The 24,683-nt window shown below is 37.1% G+C and overlaps 1 protein-coding gene across 4 annotated transcripts in view; it reads left to right on the forward strand.

The window, feature by feature from the left end:
- The window catches only part of SYT1 (synaptotagmin 1), a 295,567-nt gene that overhangs the window by 205,085 nt on the left and 65,799 nt on the right, over positions 1–24,683 (forward strand). For 3 of the 4 annotated variants that reach the window (XM_033514553.1, XM_019006753.2, XM_015628696.2), the window contains 4 exons: positions 3,174–3,358; positions 15,515–15,637; positions 18,724–18,891; positions 22,152–22,319. In XM_033514553.1, coding sequence (XP_033370444.1) covers positions 3,174–3,358; positions 15,515–15,637; positions 18,724–18,891; positions 22,152–22,319 — 644 coding nt within the window. The remainder of the gene's footprint in view (positions 1–3,173; positions 3,359–15,514; positions 15,638–18,723; positions 18,892–22,151; positions 22,320–24,683) is intronic. The other variant, XM_015628699.2, reaches the window with a different exon arrangement.

The raw sequence follows: 24,683 nt of genomic DNA on the forward strand, positions 1-24,683 counted from the left end.
ATCTTGATCCTTGGGTCAAGATCTGCATTTTCCAGGTCACCCACCCTGATTCATCTGCCACAGAGGTGTTTTGTTCAATGGTTCATGGCCAGAGACCATGTCCTGAGGTTTCAAAATGCTGAGTCCGGTCAAACTGGTATAATATGGATGGAGGTAGTCTTTAAACTGTAGGTTCCCACTGTTGTCCACTGGTAAAATATAATTCTATGAAAATCTGGTATAAGCATGGCTGAAGTCCAACTGAAATTAATCAATATGGGTCTTCAAAATGAGCCACTGCATAAATAGAAATTTCTTATGCTGTTGATAAGATTTTTATAGATTTATATTTTTATAGATATATATAGATACTAGTCACCAGTGGTAAACAGCAGCCTGAAAAATAAAAGGCTGCAGACCTGAGTCTTCCAAATTGGCTGGTAACTTCAGTCTGTCCCCCGGAGATAATTTCATAGAAAAGTAGCTTTTGAAACCTTATCTTTTTCTGAATTCAAAGCTCCTCTGGCAACATCATAAATTGGGGAGCACAGATAGAACTCTGGAAAGTCTGGAAAATTTGTCAATATTACATAAAATGATTAACATTTTAAAATATTTGTATCATGCTTTTGAAAGGAAACAAACATCTCTTCAAAGTCAATGATAACTGTGTGTTTCACCTGTCTTAAATCTATTATTTACATCCATTGATTGTCTGTCGACAACAATGTTCAAATGAGCCATTTCTTTGACAGAGATAGTACACTTCTATTGGGAAAAATAATCCATTCCTTTTTGTTTTTTCAGGCTTGAATTTTGCAGTGGTTTTGTAAATGTCCAGATTTTGTGCCATCCCAATTTTTTTACTTTAGTCCTTATGCTTTTTTAAATAAAAAAAGGAAGCATGTTTCCTCTGAAGAGATAAGTAAGGAATTCTGCATAACTCTTGGTGCCCCAGATATTAATTCAATGATCATTTAATTGCATCACAAGAGCTGTTGGGTGAGATTAAATTACAAACAGATGAGAGCAGACAACACATGTAAAAAAAGAAGCTGAGGTATCTGCAAGTGTTTCAATAGTTCCCCAAGGTACCCTACATTGTTCATGCTCCAGAGAACCAAGGCAGTAGTGCCAGAATACCACCTGATACAACACTTTCAGCACAAAGGCACTTGAATTTACTACCTACACAAGCTTTTTCATCTGCAGGCTGCATATGTGTTTATGCTATTAATGCCTACATTCCCAGTCTCCTCAACCCATTGATTCTCACAGTTTACCTGCACTTGATGTGTTCCTCTTCACTTAACTCACAGAGTGGCATCCTGCTGGCAGAACCCCACCCTATATTCTTGCTGCTCCCCAGATTCCTGCTTCAGGAACTGGTGACAAATCAGTGAAACAAAAAGCCGATAAATTTGAGCACATCATTCATTTCCTTTTGACATAACTCCTGTGCATTATCTTAGATACAGTGTTAGGTAAATGCAGTTTCAGGTGCTAAGTGTCTAACAGACTAAGTATACATGGGAAGTTTAGAATTTGAGTAGAGCACATAGTTCTTGTGAAAGATGATGGGTTTACGTTTCTGAGTGCTGGGTGAAAAAAAATGTAGAACAGTCAGTTGTGCTACAAAATGGTACTACACCAGTTTTGAAGACAAAATTAAGTACTAATGCATGAAATACAGATTTTAAGTTGTGATAAGTGCAGATCTAATGCAGCTTTAGCTGCAGAATTGCTGCTGCTGACTTCATAAAATACATCCCATAAACATCTGTTAATCTGTTCACCATTTGTCTCTTACCATTCATTTAGTAATCAGTTCTCATTTGTTCTACATATGGTATAGCTTTCCTTTTATAGCAGCTGCATTTAATGAACAATTGGAGGCACAAAAATATTACAGAAATTATTGTTTAACTATTCTCTAGCATTTTTATCTGTCATTAGGGTTGTTTGAATAAAAGTTAGAAAATAAGTTCATTAAACACAGAGTAAGGAAGGTGTAGATGTTCTGTCATCTTCCTGAACTGGTAATTTGTAGTGGAAGTTCCAGTGACTATGCTTTGCACTCCTCTTAGCTCCTTTAGGCAATTAATTTTCTCTATTTATACTGTCCATTCCGTTTTGTGATTCACTGACGTCAACATGTCAAATTTGATTCACTTTTTGGCTTTGCTCTGCAGCTCTGTATCATATTAGAGACCTTTAGGTAATGCACTGAGTATCTTACAGACCAACTGAGTGCATTTCAAGATTTTTAGAAAACAATAGTTTACAAGATTTAAAATTTTTTCAGGTGTTCTGCTTAAATGTGGGAATCAGTGGTCATTAAAGCTGATTTGTGTGAAGATAATTGCCTTCTGGAGTACTTGTGGTTAAGTGTCATCTTAATTGCTTTTTTCCAAAAATTCTGATCTTTAACAAGAACATTTTATGCTAGGAAGCGTTCTCTCTTATTTATTCATGCTTCAGCCATGTCCTGCATCCTGAACTTCATGAAAAAATGTAACAATCTTTTGTTTATAGGAGAGTACAGGTGAGAATATAGCTGTGTGCTGAAATTTTGTTAGTGTTAAGGGCATGATGCCAAATAGAGCAAATGCCTGTGGATTGGACAGCCCTTTGTCCTTGGTCAGACTTCACTGGTGACCTTGACCTGCAGCTATTGCAAGGAATCTGCAAATCTGTCAAGTGCAGCAGTGGGCAGAGGAAAAGGGCTGTTCATTAGAACTGACTGCTTGGATCAGATACCATTCCAGGAAAGGGAAATTTCCAGTCAGTTCCACCCGATTCAGCCACAATGCCAGGTGGGTTGGGGAGATAATTAAAGAAAGAAACAAGTAATTGCTTAAATTTGCTGAGCATTTTACAGATTGCACAGTGTAAATATTTTGGATATACTGTTTTCAGATGGTTGGTGAATCAAAATAGCTGCAAGTTTGATTTGTGACGCCAGGCTTGTATATAGATAGATGTGTTAAGTTGGCATTGTATGGGCAAATGCTCAGTTGGGAGAAATACATAAATGATGACAGGATATTTTTGAAAGGATCTCAGGTATTTCTGCAAGGAATTTTCATTGAAAAAGGCTTTCTCTTTAGTGAGAGAAATGTGTTTGTTTCTAAATTTAACCATACTAACAGTTTACCACCGTCTTTTTGTCTGTGTGTCTTTTTCTCTTCCAGTGCCACCTTGGGCCTTAATAGCCATAGCCATAGTTGCAGTCCTATTAATCCTCACCTGCTGCTTTTGTCTCTGTAAGAAATGCTTGTTCAAAAAGAAGAACAAGAAGAAGGGAAAGGAGAAGGGAGGGAAGAATGCTATTAACATGAAAGATGTTAAAGATTTAGGGAAAAGCATGAAGGACCAGGTAAAGTACCTCTCCGTTTCTTGAACTTCTGGGTTGCATTTGAAGGTTCCTGTTTGATGTGGCTAGAAAAAGCTGTGCTTGTTGTCTCAGTAGTGGCTCTGTGAAGAGTGGACTGATTGACAGCATGTTCTCAGTGATATCACAAGGGATAAACCTGGGTGTGGCATCACTGATGAAGTAGCCAGCCAATTTCACTGCTCTGCTAAAAAAACATAAGCAGGCATATAATGACTCATCCTTAAGGGGCGCTTTTATCAAGGGTATCCTGCTTGCTTCAAAAACAGAGCAACTATGCAATTTTCACTGTACTTTTTTCAAGACCTAGTACAGTGTTTGTATATCTTACTAACAGTATTTCTGAGATTACATGATAAAGAAAAGTAGTTGTGAACTCTAAATTTCTTTTTACACGAAAGTTCAGCTGAGAAGGAAACAATAGTATAGAGGCAAAAATGAGACTCAGAAACAAGGGGAAATAATGAAAAAGGAAAACCACAGGGACATTCAACACAGTGATGTTTGGAGAATTCATTTTGTGCTAGAGAAGAGCAGATTAAAGATAACAGGCCATACTGGGAGCTGTAAGGCAGCTGAGTAACTTGGAGAAGAAGATTAATATCATGCCCTTTGAGAGCAGCATCATTTTCATAAGGGCAGAAAATGTTGTCCTTCAGATCTGCTTGGTGGAAGAGAAGCAGGGGTTGCAGGGCTTAGTACTAAGGGCCACAGACTCTACCAACACCTTCCTGAGGGAAAATAAAGCTTTTTATTCATGGGATTTTAGTATTGCCCTTTGTGGAGCAAACTGTTGGGAATAAGCAGCAGAATGAGGAAATAAATATGAAGTATCTGTTTGTCCTCAAAGCTCAGAAATTTCCTAAACTAAAAAGAAAAACAGCTTTTTCAAGGAGGGATTGAAGAAATTTAGAAATTGCTTTGCAAACCCTTGTAAGTACGAGGAAATAATTTTAAAGATATTGCCTAGTCAAGTCTACATTCCCAGGACTCCTGGGGAAGTTGAGCTAGAGCAACAGGAGGGATAACCCACTCAAAAAGAGAGGATAAAAGCATGTTGAGGAATAAAATTATTCCACCATTTGCGATCTAGTATAGAAGAAATCTGAGCTGAAGGCAGGTTGATCAGAAATACAAATCAAAGCTGGGAACCTGAGAACTAAGGCCAGCTGGTCAGGAACAGGATACAAGAAGAGACTCTTAAAGCACGGTAGCTGAAGAGGCACATGGACCAGTCCAGAAGAAGTGGTGAAATGGCACTGCTCAGTGATGGAACAGCCACTAGTGTGGCTTATGAGCTCATCTTGAGAGTCCTGGAACAGGTTAGCATGCTTTTGCAGGCAAGTAGGATTTAGTAGGGGAAGAGCAAAATGGGAAGAGTGGGTGAGGAAGTCTTACAAGTCTGATGACAAGCTGCAATAGATCACATGAGAGGAGTCAGAAAGGAGCTCAGGTAAGGGGATTCCAAGGTTAGAAAGATTAGTAAGACTGAGCTCAAAAAACATTAGAGCAGAAATTTTGAATTCTCCCTTGAAGATATGCTGGTGTTTTTTTTCTCCCTATGATGAATGTGAAATGAACTCTTAAAGCACTTTGATTTAGCATTAATCCCTGTATTTGATGCATAGACTTTGTCCTGAGGTATTATTGCTAAGATATTGTGAGATGTTTGCCCCTCAATGTATGGAAAATTAGATCATCAGTTGTTGGGTTATCCTAGGCTACTGTTAGCTAGCTCCTCCCATTGAACCCAGAATAATTTGAAACAACTGCTTTGATAATGCTAGTGGAAAAATTTCTTGAGAACTTCGTTATGCCCTGCTAATGATAATGAGCCTAATACTTTGTCATAGGGTAAATAATGTGCAATTTGTTGATTGATATTTATGTGGAATTTGTTCCATATCATGTAAGACCTTTGTTGTATTTACAATGTATTATTAAGTGTTTTTAATTATATTCATTAGGACCTGGATAAATGACCATGGATTCTTGGAAAATAAGTATTTGAAATGCAAAATTACATCATTTTATTGAGTTCCATTTGTGTCTTTGTAATGGGAACATTTGATAAAAAGCTGAATCCTGCATCTTTTGTCTACAAAAAGAGCAAAGACTTTGAAACGTTGGACAGATAGGTATTTTAAGATGATTCCATTAAAAAGAATTGGTATAGTTATTTACACTTATATTTGCCTGGATATTTTAGGATTTAACTAGCATGTTTTGTTTTGCACAGTTAAACCTAAGGAGGGTAGATTCACAATTGATGTAAATGTCAGACCTTTAATAAGCAGATCACCAACTCTCCAGCCACCTCTCCTCACTGTCTGGAATTTCAAACCCAGGCTGAGAGGTTCTTATATTAGCACCTTAAATTCATTTCTAGCAGTCTGACAGTGTGCAGATTTTAGTTCCTTGGCATTCAATAACTTTTGCCAGCTTGATTCCTAATGCAACATTTTGGCTGTCATTTTTTCTGTATTGACGTGGTTTTTATTCTAACAGTTAATCTTGACTTATCAGTGCAGGTTTTGATACACCTAGCTGAACTCAAGGCAATGCTAAATGTAGCATATTTCAGTTAAGAGAATTGAAGCACTTTAGAGGCTCTGGCATAAAACAGAAAGGGGAATAATAAGAATGCCTTTTAGCTCTTCAAGGAAGCAAAATGTTAAAAAAGTAATTGAAGAGTAAGATGTAAATTTAATGCCATTATAAAGGGCAGCATACAGTACTAATGTTGTCAAAAACTGAAAAACCTACTTCAGTCATTGTTAGGCCTGAACCTGCAAGTGCTAATTACTTCTGCTTTCAGCTAAGAGTACATAATAGCAGGCTAGTCACGTGGCATCTTGCTGGATCCTAGTTCCCTAGGCACATGAAGCTGAAACAGAGTGCCATTTGGTAAATTGAAAGCAACAGCTCCTGGAAATTTATTTTTTATCTTAGTCTGGATTTTTTTTTTTTTGAGGAGAACTACTATTATTCGTGCCCATCCATGCCAAATAATTATAGAGCCATGTAACTTGGCATAGTTCAAGATTCTTTTGACACAGAGACAGTCAGCTCAAAAGTTACACATGAAAGCTAGATATAACAGAAAGGGGAATAAATTTTTTGTCTCCTTTGGAATATTTGTGCTTTGAAATACCTACTTCCCTAAACACAGTTTCAAAAGAGAACCTGTCTATATGAAGATTATCAAAAACTGTAGCTGATGTGGAATGGGAGATGAGTTGAAAATAAGGTTAGGTTTTCAGTTTTGAGACCCATTTCCATTGTAAGCAAGACTTACTTTTTCAAGTCTAGTATACAGCTCTACCAAGGGCCACTAAAAGGATTAGATTCCTTCTAGGGAAGGCAAAATTGTTAATGAATGTACAACTGTAAAAAGGTCATTTCTCCATGTTTTTTACTAATGTTTGTGTGTGGATGTTTTAATTTTTATTTCTTCCTCCTATGTCCTCCTTGTCTATGTTGTGTCTCATGACTGTTCTGGATTGTCACTTGCGGTAGGTTTCTTTTGCTATTTGGACGCACCTAGATTTAAGCTCTCATGCATAGTCTCCTGACAGCTCTGTCTCCTTAGCAGAGATGGACATGTAGTAGCTTTGATACACACATCAAGAGGCTGAACTAAATTGATTGGGTATTTTTTGGTTGGATATATATTTGAGGAGAGGCTGGAGGAGGGTGGAAGAAAAGAGGTTGTCATTCCTTCTATAGTTAAATATTAAGTCAAACTGTACCAGAAAGCTCGAGTTTAAAATTGATCGGCACATAAAAATAACTTGCTAATTATATTTCCTTTTTGTATAAATGTCACCACATCAAAAGTAGACAGAAGCAATGTGTTTTTTTAATGTCTTAGTTTCTAAGTGTTGCTGAAATGACTGCTGTGTCATGAAACTTGCTGTGGGCTCTCACATCATCTCAGTACAGTGCTCAGGCATTAAATTCTTAGTGTTCCATACTAAAGTGTTTTAAGTGGTCTTAGTACAGATTTCTGCTGGTGCAACATAGTGACAATTGGCACTAGTGTTTTTGTGAGATCTTCCCATCATGGTTTTCATCTTCATAACTTTCAATCTCTACAAATGCCCCTGGTGGCTCCCACTACATTTTTTCTTTGAGGGGAAAAAAAAAGGCCCTGAAGACTGCTTCAGGGATGGTGTAATAGCTTCAGATTTATTATGTCTGGATTTAATGCATTGGTACAGCAAAATTCTTTATTAAGCTCAGCCTGTGGGCTAAGAAAAGGAATAGACATAATCATTTCAGTCATAAACAGCAGCACTGAGAACTTACTAAAATTTAGCCCTATTGCTTGGAGAGTAATTGTTGTGGTCTGAACATTTTATTAGGTCGCAAAGCATTTGTAGAAAAGGAGATTTAATAGTTCAGCCCTTTCTTATTGCATCAAGCTAAAACATTGTAACAAGTGAAGAATTTTTGGTTTATGATATGTGTGTTAGATGAAACAGGAGATTTGGCATTAGGTGTATGTACAGCCTGGAGTATGAGTAGTATGTTCTTGGCTCTGCTACTGATTTACTGTGCCCTTGAGTCATCCACCTGACTTTGCAGTATGTTTGTTTATCCTTTACATAGGCCTTCCTTTTGCATTGGAGTTATGTACTAACTTAATCAGAATATTCTGATTAATGTTCCTCTCTGAATAGCTGGTGTTATAAAGTGACATGACAGTGACAGCTGCAATTGCACACAGCCAAACTTCAAGATACAACGGTTTTTTTTAGACTGATTCACTTTAAGATTCCAGCTGTTGATCATCGAACACCCTTGACCTCTTGTAGACAAAATACTGAAGGAACGTGATTTTTAGTGTTAGGTGCCCTGAAATATTTCAGAGTGCATTGACTTGGCAGCATGAAAACAATAGCCCAAATGAAGTCAGAGCAATCCACACTGACATGTAGAGAGCCTGGATTTCATTTGAAGCAACTCAAGCCTTTATTGCCAGAAAAAAAGAGGATCTTTCTGAGGGACAGGAGCTCTGTTGCTGGCAGTGGTCTTTTCTTCTTCTGCAATATTTGGTTACATGCTTGTTTGTTTTCCCAGTTGAATGCCTAGAGAATAGTGAGTGTGTTTATTCCACAGTGCTACCTACCTTGGTGTCAGCATGCCAGTTCCCATTTGTTGTCATTTTCAGCCCGTGGTGGTGTAAATGCTCACTGTGGCTTATCCACAATGCAGTGAGACATCTTAATTCAAGCTCAGAGAGATGATGTGCTGCAGAGCCACTGCAGTGGAGACACTTGGTCAGAAATAATGGGGATGAGGCTTCTTAGAGGACAAGCCCAGTAAGTTTACTGTGATAGTCAAAGTGGATTGACTGAGTCCTTTTTGTATATTAATTCAATCTCAGCCTTGACCAGTTGTCCTGTTTTTTTACCTGTCTCGGAGACAACTGTGCAGTGTGCATAAAACTTCCTGAAAGACGTGAATAACGTTTATGAAGATAAAATGTTATAGATGAGTGTTTGTGTTCTGCAAATAGATTTTCTGTAAAACTCTTTTGAAATTTAGATTTATATTAGACTTCAGAAGCTTAAAAATATGGCAGCAGTAGCTGTGAGACACAAGACTGGGCTTATTTGCATTCCTGTCCCTTCCTCTCAGTCACTCCCAATGAGAACTTGCTTTGCACACTTCCAAAGTTTGTTATCCTCCTTTGTTAAACTATTTTTTTATGTAAAGTAATTAATTTGTTACTTCTGTTGTAACCTACTGTACTGTTAGGGTAATACAAAGATGCAGATCCTACTCATTCTTTTACATATCTCATTTTCTGCATTGAAGGTCTTACCACTGTAAGCTTCCACTACCAAGGATTATTATTTTCATTTTCTTGATTACCAGACCAAATTCTGAATTCTTTATTCGACACCAGAGTCTGCAAGTTCCTAATGGAGTGGCATTTAGGAAGTATGAAATTAGTCCTTAAATTAAGTGACTTGAATCAGACTCTCAAGACATTTACCTATACCGACAGACAGTAGGGAGGGCTAAACTCCTACACTACGTCTGAAGTTACTGGGTATGCATAATCTACAACAGGAGCAGCCTTTCATATTAATGAGGTGTACATTTTTAAAAAATTAAAATAAAAGCTAAATATTTGGGGATATTGCTTTCTTTTCAAGCAAGGGTATTTATTTTTTTAAAAATTGATAAATAATAAATATGAATAGCAGATAGCCTTCAAACATGAGAATATCAGGTACTTAATAAAGTCCTATTTAGAAGATGATCAGAGGATTATCTCTTTTTAAGGCACTAAGCCAATAGAATAGGTCTGTGCCAACTTTTTCTCCATAGATCAAAGTGGCACTCAGTAAATCATGTCTGGTTATATTTAGGTTAATTTTCACTATCAAATACATGTAGTCCTAATTATATAGTATGACAGATTTTCCAAACGGAAATAAACGTAGTTCTCTGGGTGCTGCTCCCAGGTCAAGGAGCCAGCTCTGTCCCAAGGCATGCTTCCATCTGGCCCACTGCCATTCATGTGGGGAGGATGAAGAACAATTGATGGAGCAGCATGCACTGGCCAAGCAGCCTAAGGCTGCCTCCCACTCACAGCCTGCTGCTCAGTGCAAGCAAGCACTGCCTGCCATATGGCAGGTGGGGGCAGAGCACAGCAGCGTGCTCACAGGAGTGCCTGCTGCTTTTCCTTCATATACATGGGCCCTGCTTTCAAAGCACAGCCCTGACCCACAGGATGAACTTCTAAAATAGGCTCCCAGGCTGAGACCAGCTTCATCTTTTTTCAGCCTATAAACACTGGCTATAGGTGTTTAGAAAACTTCAAAAACAGGTTGATTTGTGAGCTTAACAACTCCAACTTAAATTAATATATTCATATTTTACACTGAACACCTGCAGCATTTTCTGTACTTTTCTGTTGCACCAGATTAAGTTGGTATTTTAGCACCCAGACAATTCAGCAAGCTCTTAAACTGAGTATGATGACCTCATGTCATAGAGCTCCTAAAGAAAGAAAACCTTTTGAATAACCCGAGACCATTTAAAAGCTGGATAACAAGCAAGGAAGTAATCAAGCAAGTCAAGGCGTCGCATGCTGAACCCAGCAGGGTTTTTCTCATTGTGTGCATCAGTGTGGCCCACTGCTGGTATGTGAGGCCAACATTCTTACAGCAGTAATGGCAAAGTAGATTGCACAATGACCAAAGCCTGGCTCAGCCACTGGAAACCCAGGCACAACATGCTCTTTAAATTAATTCATGGAGAGAAAGCAGATGCTGAATGAATGAAATGCTGCCTTTCCTTCTGAGGGACTCTGATAGAGAACATGTTACAATTGCAGGCTTGTTTGCTTTGTGACAGGGAACCAGGCAGAAATTTTTACAGGCTTTTGTTTTCCCTTGGGATAAAAATTGGCCAGATCAATATTATGGTGTTCTTGAATGGGAAAGATATTGATAAGAGGTGCACCACCATTAGTAGAAAAGCAGTCATTTCTAGTTGTGGAGGAAAAATTGCCTTTCCAATAAATTCATTGTTGGACATGGCACAGAACATTCTTTCTACAAGATCTTACTGTTTTCTTTTTCCATCTCACCAGGCATTGCACAAGCCTGAGGACTGGGCATCATTCAAACACTAAGACAATATTTTTTTCACCATTCCAAAAGAAATGATGGAAGGGCAGGTGGATTTGGCAATCAGGACGGCAGCATGCACCATGCAGCAAACACTTAGAGGCTGCAGTCAGTGTTTTGTTTTGCTTCCCAATGTCTCTCTTCCTTTCTTAATGGTAACTTGTTTCCTTAAAAGTGAGGCTGCAGGCCACCCCATGAACAGGAGGAACCCTAAAAATTCTGTTCATGAAAGCATTTCTTTATATACAAAAGTGAAAGACACTTTGCATTTTAAATGGTTTGCAACATAAACTTGTCATTAACAGGACGTGGCTCAGTCGCGACTGTGACCTCTGCCTCTCAGTACAGTGGCAAGTACACTTGCTCCCCCAGCAGCTTTGTTACCTGAGTCTGCCATCACTTTGCTTTCCTGAAGTTTCTGCACATCTGGAATCTGGAGGCAGCCAGCAGAGCAACTGCCCTTGCAGGCTCTCTCATTTTCTACATGTAGTTTGGGGAAGGATTAAAGTTGTTTTAAGCCCCAGAATCTCTTTTGTGGTTTGTGGTTGATAGTAGTGGGGCAAAGCCAGTGGCAAGGTGCGGGGGTTTCAGTGGGACTGAGCTGAAAGCAAGGGATGTTTGCAGTGTCAGGACACAGTCTCTCTGGAGAGAGGCTTTTGTCAGCTAGGGGAATAAGAGGGAGAAAAAACCCAGGAAGAGTAAAAATCCACTACAGGGTGTGGAGTTTCAAAAGAATTGAAAATTAAGCATTTTCTTTAGCAACTCAGAAGAAAAGAGGAGGCTGCAAAACCACTCTTAATAACACTATGGAAGTGAAGATGCAAGCAGCAGATTGAACAGTGGATCTCAAATTGCTGTAATTTAGCCCTTTTTGTTGTAAGAATTACTACTGCAGAGTAGTGGTTCTGATTTCAGTAGACACAGATGTATCACCTTGAAATGTTTATACTGGATTAACACTTTCTTGGTACATTCCTACACCTGCTTACATATAAGCCTATTTTTCAGATACTTGTACACATTTGAGAGGGTGTAGACATTTCATTGTTGCATGTTTTTGCATCTGTAATGCAGAAATGAAGAAACTACTTGAGTAAAATTCATGGTCATCTCAAACTAGAAAAGATAAATCCAGTCTCCAGCACAATGCAATTATGCATTTCCATGCTGGATATTTCACAGAAAAAACATATAAAATGTCATGAGGTTAAAGAAAATGTTAGAGAAGACAAGCCCTGCATTCTGAATTCTTTGCATCTAAATCCAGTCTTTCTCAATACAGTTTATCAGTTGAAAAGGCTTGATGAAGAAACTTGCTTATAATTAAAAATATTTTTTTGTTTATAAAACAAATAAAATATAGCTACTTATTTTAATTGATTGTGGCAATGCAACAGTAAGTTTCAATACAGTGTGATGCAGTATGCTGTAAATTGTAGTAGTATTCCATTAAATATTGATCTTTCATAGAATCTCAATACAAAATTAAAATCTCTCTGGGGTGTTTCAAGTACTTTGAAGGAAACCAATTCTTCTTCCTCTTTGGAACTCAGCAGCTAAATCAAACGCGAGAAACTGGTGCCTCTTCTGACTCAGCTTCTTCCTGAAGCATTAGCCTCTAGTTTGAAAGCAAATTCCTCTCTTAACAGTAAACACTATTATTTACAGACTGCTGTAGAGATAATAATTTGTCTTTTTTTTCCACCCCCCCAGTGCCACAAACTTGTCCATATCCAAACATTATTTCTTTCTTAGTGTTTTTTCTTGGTGCTTCAGTGTTTCTGAGTCAAGGTCAAGAAGAATTGTGTAGCTCCTCAGCTGATGTCAGTCATGTACAATGTTTTCCATCTCTCATGGAAATAACTTTCACCTTTCCAGTAGGTTTCTCGTAACCTGTGGAGACGAGTTTCTTAACCATACAGTGTTTTCTGCCCGCACGTCAAAGCTCCCTTGCAAGAGAGATGTTAGCTTCCCATTACACTTTCTGTAGTCACAGTAAGAACTTTTTTTCACATTGAGCTACCCACAGCTCTGTCATCTGGACTGAACAGTTTTGCAGAAGAGAGTGTAGTTTTCCCAGAGGAAGTATGGACCAAAGAAACTATTGCCTTGAGGGACTGTTTACAAATTCCTCTTACTTGGAAATTAGCTTATAAGGTTCTTTTTGCATTCTCACTTTTCTCCTTGGGGAATGGCCACAGGATATTTCCTCTCAAAGAAAATCGAGGTCAAAAGGAGATGGAGAAAGAGGAAGTCCAGTATTTGTCCTAGAAACACTAATGTACTGGAGCTGTATATCACGCTTTTATCATGGAGTCCTCTTTTAGTACCATACTGGGATGATTCAGAGCAGTGGATGTTGGAGTTAACATCCCACTCTGACTTACTATTTCCTGTTGTCTCCGGGCTCAAATAAACCTGGTTGCTTCAGATGAATTGAGTCACATCTCTTTTTATGATCACAAAACCTTAAGCTTATTTTTATTACCAGAAGCAAGAGTATTTGGCATAATCACATCACTCCATATCCTGAAAATCTCATGTACAGTCTCCAGAGAGCCTGTCAGTTTTCAAGTGTCACACTTCTTGTACTAACAAAAATGTTGAGCTACAGTCAGGAACTTACTAAGAGCTCAGTGATAAAATGTCTCAAACCAAATTTCATTTCAGGCAGTTCAGCCCTTCCAAATAGAAATAGTTTAGTTTAAAAAATACTACTCTTCCAGTCACACAGGTGATTCTATCCATCACTGACCTTTCCCACCAATCTCATCCAGGTACAATGTAATTTATGTTTCTAGCAGAGTCTATCATTCACTAACATTCAGATATTTATTTGAGACCCAGCTTCTCAGCTCGCAAAAATCAAAACTGTTGGATTGGTTTCATTTGAGCTATGCCAACAGAATTTCTAGCTAATTTCAAAAGTAGAGAAGTAATTGCTGAGTATCATACAGTTTTGAGTCTGACCTTTTGAATTTAGATCTGGCTTCTGGAGGGGAACATTTTCTACTTCAGAGATGAATCTTCCTTCTTTCCAAACCCACACAACTGTTGTGTGGCCCTCACTGTGTTCAAGGCTGAGTGAGAATGTTAATGCTTTCATGTTTCATCTTTCCCAAACTACTGTCATCTGTGTATATAGCTACTCTCAAGCCTTGCTACCTTTTCAGAGAGCTCCAGCAGCAACCTATTGTTAAGAAATGCTGTAGGTTTCCTACAACACAAAAAAACTAAAATTGCAGAAAAATTACATTTCAACAAAGAATACATCTTGTTCTGGCACTTTGTCTGTCTGTGGGAGCAGAAGCTTCATATGGAAAGAACCTTCGTTCAGATGGGGCTCTAACAGACAAGTATACTGTTTGCTGTAACATGCAGATAACAATTCTGGATGAATGTTCAGTATTGATTCTTTCTTTTCACACTCTCAACTTTATTTTCACATTTTCCACAATTTTTCACTACTTGCCTCATCACTTTTGTCTATTTTTCACTTCTTATGCAGAAAAGAATCTGCTGGAATAAGATCTACATAGTTAATTATGGTTCATATGGTTTAATAATTGTATGAATTACCTTTTACACAGTAAAAATACTTCTGCTTTCTGGTACAGGAAAAAAAATTACACAATTTAGTATTTTAATTATGTATTAAAAATATTTATATCTATACATTTATATATAATTTAGTATTTTAGTATTTTTAATTATGTATAAAATCTAACTGCTGTGTCCTTTAAAAAAAAAGGTTTTATGCAATAGACAAAGCTTGCAAGCAGTTCTGTATTTCTTTATTTTTGTGTTTCTTTCTAAGCAAACTAAAATCAACTTGCAATCAATTTGGTTCAGCCAAGCTTTATTGCGAGAATGAATAAAAAGGAAATTGGTCTCGGGAGGGAGGGAAAAGGAGGAACATGCATTTGCTAATGGCATGGTGGAAACTTTGCTTCCATATTCATTCTAAAAAAACATGAAAAATGTTTGGCATATGATTGTAGAGAGAGCTCATCCACAGCACATGCTCTTTATCACAGTAGTCCTACAGAAATGTGTTGCCGAATGTAAACAATGCACAGCATGTACAACCAGGTTTGACATTGCCAAGATTCTTAAGTTGAATGAATGCGTGACTTTGCTTATTTAATAGCATGTTTGCCTCCTTGTGCTTCTTTAAGAGCCAGTCTGATCCCAGAAGAACTATTTTTTCACATCGAGATGATATTTTGTTTCTACTTTCAGGTTTTATAACAATTTGTGCTTGTTATAGTCCAAGGAGCTTTCTTCCTACTTCCATTGCTTGCTTGCTGATTTATAACATCTTACTGAGCAACTCAGAAAGTAGAGATATATATGAAAACTGCATATTTGAATTTCTGCTGTTATGCTTGCTTTTAATTGCTCTAAAATAGATTTGAGGATTATGTCTATTTTAAACTGCTGCTTAACGGTTTGCCTCATTTATGAATTTTACATTTCTTCTTTCTAGGCTCTTAAGGATGATGATGCTGAGACTGGGCTGACTGATGGGGAAGAGAAGGAAGAAGCTAAAGAAGTTGAGAAGCTAGGGAAAATACAATACTCTTTGGATTATGACTTCCAGAACAATCAGGTTTGAAACAACGAACCTGTAACATTTCATTTCTGTGTGTGCAAGTGGAGAATGAATACATTTAGTTAAAGTAGATATTTCTGAAATCCTTACTACTCTCACGGAGTAAAGGGAGAAAATAAGACAAAAAAATTATTACAGAAGTACTACTAAATTGGTACTGAATGCACTTGGACTTTATATTACACCTTTAATCAAAAACCAAAGATTCAGTTTTATCTAATGACTATTAACAACTTAAATTAAAGCATCACCAACCAATGTCAATCCACGTAAATTACAGGGTTTGCATGCAGTCACTAAAATGTAGCTTCAGCCTTCAAGTATTTAAAATGTAAGCAGACAGAAATGGGAGGGAAAATAGAGGGACGTAAAGGCAAGTTGACTCTCTGGGTCTTTTAGAAGGTTGGTAAAATTGATTTCTCTCACTTCATCAAGTGTGGGCTTTTGCTGTAGATGCATCGGGTTCTGTTTCTCTCCATGAGAGTACACTTCCTAAAATTCTAGTCTCGAATACAAGTTCAAATAAAAAGGTCTGCACCCCAAAAAAAAAGACCAAAAAAACAAGACTGTAAGGACTGGGACTCCTTCAGTACTCTGCTCTGAAGCTGGTAAGACTAAACTTCGGAATACTTACCAAGTTTTCAGAATTAATAGACACTATAATGTGTAGAGCTAGAATTGGCCAACTTAACAGGTCTGGCCACATGCTGAACTAGTACATATTTTATTCCCCTCTGTGGTCTCTTTGCCAGGGATCAGTTTTGTCAATTAAACCAATTCACAGCCTCACATTAAAATTCACTGTGCTTAATTTTGGCCCAACACATACAACTCATCTGAGTTCTTCACTTCTACTGTGCATGTTTCAGTAAACTTGAGAACATATATCCTGCATTTATTATTTTGATGATTTCAGTCAAAATCACATAATTCTTTTCTGTTTAAGGAAAGAAATGACAACTGAAGGTAAATCCCTAAATTAAATTAAGGGAAATTAAAAAAAAATTCTCTGTTAGCAGGAAGGTATTTAAACACAGCTATGACCTGCATAATAAGTAGTATTTGCTTGAATTTTCAACAGTCTTCTGATTAACGGTGCTTGTTTTCCAATGAAAGAGCTAAAAAGGGTTCATAAGCCTTTCAAGAAATTGTTGTTAAAGGAGCTTTTCCTCAGCTCCCAGAGCAAGCTGCCTGACCATGTGATGAGTCACACTGATCCCCCTTGAAATCAGTATGAAATCATGTAGACCCTTCACAAGCAGAAGATTTAAAGAGGAGAAAAGGAAAAGCTGGAAATGTGTTCTGAAAAATGGATTTCAGTTTCCTTAGACTATGAAAACAAATTTTCTGTGTGAATTTTATTAAAGGGAATGTTGATTTTATGAACCATATTTTACAAAGGAAAATAGGATGGAAGAGCCACGAATCTGTAAGTCTATATTGTATTTAATTAAGGTAATAAATTGTCTGAGTTGTGGATTTCCATTTTGTTTTGCTGCTCTAAACTATGTTGCAGCTTGAAATTTGTCAAAGGATAGATGATGTAAAACAGTAGGAGAGGGGATTCAATTACATTAGTATACTGCAATGGCATGAAACTACAGTCCCAAAATTTGGCTAATATATTGCTCAGAGTTAAGAATACAAGATGACCAATGAACTCTTCAAAGCACTATGCCTCAGTTTTAGAGAGAGAAATTGTAAAGGGGAATTGAATTACTTTTCCACTCTGTTAACTAAAAATCATAGACTTGTTTTTCACTCTTTGATGTGAAAAACTTGATGTAGATCCTGAGCCTATTCATGTATTTATGAACTGTTATGCATTTAGAATAGAAATGAGATCCAAAAGGAGAAGTGTTTCATACAGCAAAAGGGAAATGTTTCCTGGGGCTTGAGTCCTATCAATGGGAAAGCATGTAGGCCATAGTGTGAACTTAAGACTGTCCAACTTTTAAGTCCAACTTTGAGGAGTCTCTTAGAAGCCAGAAGTTTCTTTCACAGATTGACTATATTTTTCTGTACTCCAATTGTTAGAGTTCCTGTTTCCAATTTTAAACAATTCATCCATGAGAGAAGCAAATATATTGAATATATTGAAGCACTGATTTAGAAGAAAGTCTTCTCAGATTTCATTCCCAGTTCCTAATATCTTCAGAATGACCTTGAAGAAACACTTCAATGTTTACTTTAGTTTTGTATCTATAAAGCAAGATTAAAAGTTGTTTTTTTTTCTCAGCTCCATTATGCTGATGAGGCCTCATACAGTCTGGGGTGTCTAGAAGACATGACATTACATGACATTACATGACATAACATAACACAGCATAAACCTTCAATTATAACACATAAAAATCAGCCAAGACATTTGCAAGTTCCATCTGTGCTTCAGTCTAATCTTCAAAGTATATAAGAGATTTAAAAATCTAATTTTTCTATTTTGCAATGAGATTACATATTGTTATTAGGATTTAGTTACCAAAGGTTCATTTTCATGAGATATTTTTTGAAAATGCTGTCCTTAGTTTACTGCCTGGGCCTATTCATGTACATAGCAAGAGAACGTAAATAGAAGACTGCAAGATTCATTTGTTTTCATTAAAGCTCTGCCTGAGGATTTGCGTTTGATTTTATCACCTTTTGTGTTTGGTTGGGGGAAGGTTATGTGTTGGGGGTTTAGAATACAAATTTTGTAGTCAAAATTAGACATTCTTGATTGTTTAATAATGTGATTCCTATTCATGGTGCTCAGCATAGAAAAATAATGTACAAGAGGAGAGAGCAATTGAAAGTTATTTGATTGCAGTCTCTAAAAGGAAGAAGTCTCTATTTAGCTGTAATCAGCTGCCCTTTGAAAACCTCTTTTCTGCTTTAAAACAGCCTTTGTACAGTCTGCATCTGCTATAATTGGTTTTCTAAAGTCAATAGTGTTGCTTCATTTGCCTTCCTTAAGTGGGGGGAGAAGTGGGGGAAGTATAGTTTCTCCTAGACCAGAAATAGAGTTTGCATATGCATTCCTCTGTTACAGTATTTTTATAAATATCTGTTTGAAATTTCATTCTGCTGTTTTTCTCTCTTTTCAGCTTCTGGTTGGGATTATTCAAGCAGCTGAGCTGCCTGCATTAGATATGGGTGGTACATCTGATCCCTATGTGAAAGTCTTCCTGCTGCCTGATAAGAAGAAGAAATATGAGACAAAAGTCCACAGAAAGACCCTTAACCCTGTTTTCAATGAGCAATTTACATTCAAGGTAGTTTTTTGATAACTATTGATACTTCTTAATTTAACCACTTTGTATTTCATGCTTGGCTATGAATTTAGATGTCTTAGTTAAATGATAACTGCAGCAAAATTATTTTTCATGTTGTAGAAAGCCATTATACTCAGTCTTGATGTAATACAGAGTCAGATAGGTTTAAAAGGCACAGTTTGATTTTAGGCACTTCAGTTATTCTCATAGATGACAATCTGATCATTTTATGGCTGGATAAAACATACAAGAAATTCAGAAAACAGTGACACTTCGACAAATGTTAACGTAAATTTCACTAGACCAGTGTTTTCTTTAAATATCTTTGTAGTCTGATTTATGAAATTCAGGTTAACATTTCCTGAAATACAAGTTAAAATTCAAGGGAAGTAAATAGGTGAAAGCAAATATGGCAGATTAATCTTGTTAGACTTTGTCATAGCAGTTCTTTTCCATGCTACTTTATGTATGTAAAGAAATTGTGTCTCAGGTTTAGTAAAATATGAATTAAATAAATTTAGGTAAACCTTACATTAGAGTATTTACATCATTCCAGTAGTATCTCTTAATATCATTTATCTAAAACTGTAGCTGAATTCAAACCCCAGTTAAATAGAATAAAGGAGTACTGTACAGCATGTTTCACAGGGTTTCTCCTCATATACATTCCTCTGCTGTTACTTCAGGCCTTTCTCTTTGTGCCCAGTCTTATAATGACAGCTACAGATTGAAAACAGGAACAGTGAAAGACTCAAGCTATGCAATCATTCAGTGAGAAAGATATCCCTGTAGGCCACAACTACTACTGTATATATAAGCTTTTTTTTTCCTTGAAGATGTTCATAAAAGTAATCTTTTGTGAGGAGTTATTTCTTTCTCGAGCTTTCCTAAGAGAGTATTTAAAAGAAAACAGAGTTCTAAATTACATATTCCCATGCAGCTCACAAAAGCAAAGAAGGAACAAATAATGCTGTCATCTAAGATGAAGACACAAGTTATAAATCAGATCAGCCACTTCTGGACTATAGTGTCCACTTGTTGTAAGTCACATCTTTAATATTTAAATTTTATGCTCCAGAAAATAGTTTGTTTTTCGTGCCAGACCTGACAGAGTGTTTAGGTGCATCTCAATATGGTACTGATCATCCCCTGTGGTCTGTGGTCTGCACTTGAGAGAAAACCAGCAGAGCATGCCAAGTACTGTCATTGTTCTGAGGACTACAGTGACCATTTAACTGGAACTGCAACTATAATAGCAGCTTCTGTGGGAACTGTTGACAGTATCTCATTTACTTGTGCAGAGCTTTGCTCCTGTGACCCACTTCAGGTGGTGCACAGCTTCTCTTGGCATCCTTCCCATCTGTCTGGCAGTGCTGCCCACCAGGCAGCCCAGGCCCGTGCTGCTGCCTTCTCTCAGGACACAGCTGCGAGCTGCCTGCCTTCCTCCCAAAGTACGGCTCGTGGGAATGAGCTGACTTGTGTTTCTGCTGTATTGCATCTTGAGCCCTGAACCTCACTCCTTCCCTTTTTCATTTCTTTCTCCTGGACATCCACAGTGCTGTTCCAGGGTGCAAGTGTTTGTCAGACTGCAGCTGTCTGAATTGTATACCCAGTCTGCAGTGCCCAAAGGAACCGAGAATTCCTAGCTGCACTAACCGGCCTGGCAGAGGGAGGTGTTCCTCCACAGATCCAAAGTGGGAACAGGGTCCACGTCTAGGGTGACACATCTGTGCCAGAAAAACGCTCCTGTATACGTGTCCTTTCACCAAGGTCTCACCTGCTTTATGTCAACAGACTGATTATGTCTGAGCACAAAGCAGGGGGAAGGAGCGACTCTTCACAAGAGCTGAGGCCATCCTTGATAGTCCAGAACAAAGCTGGAGACTGAGGCTACATTAAAAGTAATAAATGAAGGAAACATTTAGGAAGAGAGGTAGCTAAAATGAGCTTTACTGAGTTCAAGTACAGAAAAGTAAATAATGATGAATCTAGTCTTTGTATTCCAAGTTACCAGGAGCCATTAAGTGGTACTGGAAACTAAGAAATAAACTAGAACATTTTTCTTCTCCTGTTTTTGAGGCTGTGTAAAAATAAAACTAGCATTATTTAGAATTTTTCCTTTCACATACATTTGTCCTTTCTAGCATTTTAGAAGCTATAGATAGTTTAGAGAATGAAAAATAGGTTTTGCTGCAGTATTTACTAAGGTACACAGCCATGTACCACTGAAACAATTTGACTCGGTAATGAAAGCTAGATCTGGCTCTCAACTTGATAAGCTTATTTTAAATGTTATATAAGATGTTATGTAAAGGAAAAATTACTACTTATTAGTATTTTAAGAGGCAAGTGGAAGCTGAACAGTAACAAAAGATAATATTCCTAGGGTTTAAGCAGACAAGAACATAGAGGTTAACAAGGCCAACGGTAATGCCATGCTTTCACTTTCTAATTAATAAAGAAGTATTTATTGAATCCCATGGAATCCATTTATACTTGCAGAATATTCTCAGATTGACCAAGTGTTCACATAAATCCAAACAATTCCTAAATCGGACCTTTTCAGACAGCTACTCAGGTGTAGCTTACCTGAGCTGCATGTCTCCATCTGAATATTAAAAATGTGGCTTATAAACACCCAAAGCACAGCATCTGTCTGAACACATTAGAACAGCTGGAGAATTAGTCAGAACTTGGCCTTCTGCCACCACGATTTCTAGTTACGCATTGTGACTTAAGAAGCACCTTAGTGTCTAACATGTGAAAGGTGTATGTATGAAAAATATGCCTTGGTAACTAATAGGTATTGGTACTGTAAGAGACCTATCCAGTGTCTAATTACTTTGTGTCATATATAGTAAGCCAGTGCTGTTTTTTTCATCAGTCTGGGAGCTAGCCATCTCTGAGTGATGACAGGTGATTTATTGAGGAAAAAACACCATTGTGGGAAAAGTTCATGTGTCTTCAGTGCAAGTAATTTGGCTTCTTGTTTCAGTTTCATCACCCACAAAATGATTTGAAGTAGAATGAGAAAAACCCAGGAGTGATGAGCGAGCTGCCACATTGTTCTATTGAGTGCCAGAGCCTTGTCTCAAGAAATACTGCATCTGGTGACTCTGAAACAAATACACCTCATAATTTTCTCTGCAGTTCAATTTACCCAAGATGACAGCTGATAAACCAAGGAAATAGATTTGCATTGTAGTGGACCAATCTTTATTGTCTCAGATGAAGAGTTTGTCATTTTCTTGTCTTTGCAGGTGCCATACTCTGAGCTGGGTGGAAAAACTTTAGTGATGGCAGTTTATGACTTTGATCGTTTCTCCAAACATGATATCATTGGGGAATATAAAGTTGCAATGAACACAGTGGACTTCGGTCATGTCACTGAGGAGTGGAGGGACTTGCAAAGTGCAGAGAAAGAAGAGGTAAGAAAAATCAAACTTTTTTTCCTCCCAGAAGACTTTTATCCTCACCTAGAGAAGCAGACAAACTAGCAATCTTTATTTTTTTTGCCGAGACAGCTCCAATCTGTTATCAGCATTTCTCAGACTTACTTTGCCTGATAAATTTTTGATAAGCATCTTTTCCAATACTCACTGAATGCGACATTCTCCTCTGCTAATTCAATCAGTCTTTTTGATACTTTATGCAACATATTAAAAATGTTCTTGTGAGTTTGACATTTTCTTGAATTGCTGCATTTTGGGTATGTAGAATTTGCATTTGCATTATAAGTGGTATGCATTTAGGTTTCTTGGTGGTTCTCAGAGTTTTCATCTCAAGATATTGTGCATGATGATAATGGTAGGATTTCATTGAAATATCTTAGTTTTATTGAACTGCTATGCAATAATATCCTTTGATTAGAATTAAGAATTTTACAGAAAACTTGAAATTGCATCTTACTCAAATATTTATCACCTTTTTTATTTTCCTCTCATTGTTAACATCCCTTGGATTCATTATTTATTAGGTATAGTGCTACATGTACACAAAACACTTCTTAGTAATATTTTATCACCAGGTTGTGCATCCTGTGGGATTGTTCACACTGATACATCCAACTTTTTGCTTATTGTAAGATCATTTTGTATTCATTTTTTACATTATTTTTCCTTTTGATTGATAGACAGTACTTGCCCACTCAGAGTGAATAGCATGCTTTAATTCTCTGGTGGGAGGAGAAGTAATCGTGCGTCTGAGTTTCTCTAATTTCTGATTCTCTAATTGTGAGTTTCGTCTAATTTAGCTAATAAAGTGCTTTGGATTCAAATCTTAGTTTCTGTGATTAAAGGGACAATCTCTAAATGAAATCTTTCCTTCTACGAGTGATGAAAACCTGAGTATTGATTTAGACTAAGAGGGTGAAAAAAGCAGCAAATGCAGAGCCAATGCAGCCTTCCCAGATTTTCAAAAATGGTACATTTCAGTCTTGCCTTTCTCAGTGTTTTTTTTAAAGACTGTATTTTCAGATGGCTTTCTTCAGCTTCTTGCTGATTTGAAAGCCACTGCTACACTGAGATTGTTGTGCACGTCATTGTTTCATAGTGGCAGTATTTGCAGGGCTCTCTTTCTTCAGGTGACATCAGTGCCCTGCTATATGGGGCATTTTTCTTCCACTCTTAAGAGTTAAATATGAAAATGAAAAAAAGAGATAAAGAAAGTTTGTAGTTCAAGGGACCTGTTCTTTTAAGCACTCAGCATGCTAGAAAGGTGAAAATGGGAAATCTGAGTGTATTAATCCTTCCAAATTTTATTAAGTAACAAATTGGTCTTCTATTACACTACTATGTGTGATTTCAAATTGTTTCATGCTTTTCTGTTTCAAAACACATAAAATAAGCCAAACACTATTCAAAAAGGAATTGTCACTTTTGCCTTTGTAGTATAAGTTTAATCTTTTAGAACATAAACAATGATATCCCTGTATGCAGTTTACAGATAACATGTTACAGATTAGGGTTTCATCTGCTTTATTGCATAGAAAGTTGCTTCTTAAGTGTTCTAGCTAACATCCCCAGTAAGACCTGATGCAGTCACTTGGTTGCTTTCATAAAATTCATACCCTGCTAATACTATATGATTAAACCTTGCTTGAAACAGATACTGAGCATGTGAGCTACTTCCAGAAATGCATTCTGATTTGGAAAATACTATTTATTAAAAAAGAAGGAGGTAAATAAAATAAATAATTCTGGAAGTATTTGGACATTTAATGAGTATTGCAAGAGCTTTGAATAGTTTGCTGTAGAGATGAAATCTAGGTTGCACTCACCTTTCTTCAAATTTCAGGTACTGTTTATGCAGAAAAAAACTGTTATTTTTATTCTTTTTTGATGGAACCTTTTTGAAGTTGCCACCAAAGCATGGCCATTTTATTTATAAGGAGCTAGGCAATATGATGATATGAAAGCATCATTAAAAACTGTGCTTACACCAGCTCCTTAAATATTTTCATACTGCAGGAGATCTCATGTTTTATTTTTGCATTTCAATGCTCCAGCATGCAAAGTATCTAATCAATATGGAAAAATAGCATAACCTGGGGTATATGGAGATGTTTTAACCTTAGTTTTCTATATACTATGTATATCTGGTTTGTAACAGCTCATAAGCTCACTGTACAAACAAAAAGTGATCCTACAAAAAACACTTATTCCTTACCAAGTGTATTTAATCCAAACTTACTTCTGCTCCATTATGGAATCTCTACTTCTGTCATATATATGTTGAGGCAGATTCAAATTATTGCTTGGCCCAATTTAGAAGAGAAATCTCTACCAAGAACC

This window comes from Parus major, chromosome 1A (assembly GCF_001522545.3).
Source record: "Parus major isolate Abel chromosome 1A, Parus_major1.1, whole genome shotgun sequence".
Classification (NCBI taxonomy): domain Eukaryota; kingdom Metazoa; phylum Chordata; class Aves; order Passeriformes; family Paridae; genus Parus; species Parus major.